The following is a 2,037-nucleotide window of genomic DNA, read 5'->3' on the forward strand; positions in this document are numbered from 1 at the left end:
TGACAAAGCTTGTACACAACCCTGCTAGGTCCATCTGGTTCATCACTGTGTTTCCACAGGGGCAGGTGGGTGAATGCAGGGGGAGCGGGCAGTGAGCACAGTACAACAACCCTCAGTCTACACCTCACAGGGTCTCATGGGGGATCACCAACTCTTTTCTGCATCCTATGTCAAAAAAAGAGACCCAATTTGGAAAGCCACAGACACACAGACACAAAAGTGTGCACCCAAAAGAGAGGCTTCAGTGACCAGACCCAGCATGTCACACGAGTGCCGCCATGGGTAGTACTAAGACACTGGTGGGAGGGGGCAGGGAGAGGGGGCATGGCAGAGACAGCAGCCCCATTTAGGCCTTGGGTTGGTGGTGCCAAACATTCTGCTGAGAACTTGTATGTAGAGGCCAACACAGACATCTACATGACCACAAGGAGGCACATTCATAGAACCAAGGCTTTTGCACTGCGGGACACACAGTGTGACATTCATAACGGCAGAATGACAGGGAGGCAGGTTACTAGCTTTCAAGGGATACAAAAATGTTGCTCACATCGTTGGATTTCCCATCATTTATTACACAAGTCCCAAACCCCGACAAAAATTAAACTACAGGCTCCTGCAACTTCTCTCAAATTGCCTGAAAGAAACAACACTCTCAAAAAAAAGCTCAAGCCTTTAACCTGAAGGGATGCTGCTCAGCAAACCCAGGTATGGAATGTAGTCGGCCTCTTTGATACAAGACACAAGTTATTTTCCCCAGGTTGGTTCTGTGAAGCTAGACACACGTAGGTAGGCTGCCCACCACTAGCTTGCCTCATAGGGCAGGTGCCTTGTCCACTGAGCCTTTGGAAAAATGGTAGCTCCAGCTTTGCTAATGGATGTATCCCCCTGTCTCTATCTGCCCCACTCTGCATCTTCATCCTCTGGGATGTCAGAGACATCATGGACCTGCTGAGAGCTTTACAGATGAGATGCTGGAAGAGACCCTGACATTCACTTGGGGCTTGTTGGTGGTACTCACTCAAAGATATACCCTGGTGTAAGAGAGGTCAGGCACTGGTGTCCTGACTGATGTGAACACTGGAGTCAGCTGAGACAGTTAGGTACGCACAAGGGAGAGGCATTCATAATCTGGGCCACAGTGACACTGTCTCTCACACACAGAGACACATAAGAAACAGACAGTCCCTTTGGGGGCTAGAACTTTCAAAGCTGGTGAAAAGAGTCAGGTGCCCAGCTATGTCCCACAGACATGGGTGCCCCATTCACACAGCCTCATACCTACATGACACACAGACACCCACAGCTCATATCTTCCCCTCTCACACAGTTACGGTATTTGTTCCTCTCTCAGAAAAGACACACTTAAAAGCACAAACTTTCTTAAACTGATATTGCTATTCCCTGAATGTCGTCAGCCTCGTCTCTCTTGCTCCATGTCCTCACCAACAAGCATGTGTGCAGCCCCTCTCAAAAGCAGTTTCCACATTTTCCAGCTTTGCTTTTGTACGTACTCGTGCAGCCCTTCCCCTTGTATGGCATAAGGTCACTAGGACTGTATTACACTGACACCTGTGGACCTTTGCTTCTCAGTGGACCCCAAGCCAGAGAGAAAAGAGGGACTGATGAGAAAATGGTAGGTCTTCTTACCTTTAAGAGCTCTTCTGGCAGGTCCCCTCCATTGTCAATGCCTTTATTGATGGATACAAACCTTTCAAAGTGAGGTTTGTCTTTCACGTTGGGATTGTGCAGGCTGGTGTTAAGCATGATGATAGAGAAGGAGAGTATATAACAGGTGTCTGGCAATAAGAAAGAAAACCAGGATGGGTGGCACTTGTCTTAGAGGGCAGATTAATCCACACCCTAATAGATGGCTTGGTTTCCAGTCACTGGTGAACAGCCTCATCCCCTCTGCTGTAGGAGGGCAAGAGAGATGTCCCCTCTGCTAGGAGTAAGAGGGACAGACAGGGCTAGAGGAGAGATAATTTCCTGTTGTGGAAGTGATTCTGTCCCTCCAGGGTAATGGGGCAAGTTGGGTAG

At 48.7% G+C, this 2,037-nt stretch overlaps 1 protein-coding gene across 1 annotated transcript in view; it reads right to left on the bottom strand.

Moving 5' to 3' along the window:
• Positions 1–2,037, bottom strand: part of CYTH4 (cytohesin 4) — a 17,811-nt gene that overhangs the window by 2,907 nt on the left and 12,867 nt on the right. The window contains exon 8 of the mRNA XM_009881847.1: positions 1,648–1,796. Within this exon, the coding sequence (XP_009880149.1) occupies positions 1,648–1,796 (149 nt within the window). The remainder of the gene's footprint in view (positions 1–1,647; positions 1,797–2,037) is intronic.

The sequence above is a fragment of the Charadrius vociferus genome, unplaced genomic scaffold (assembly GCF_000708025.1).
Source record: "Charadrius vociferus isolate BGI_N301 unplaced genomic scaffold, ASM70802v2 scaffold413, whole genome shotgun sequence".
Classification (NCBI taxonomy): Eukaryota; Metazoa; Chordata; class Aves; order Charadriiformes; family Charadriidae; genus Charadrius; species Charadrius vociferus.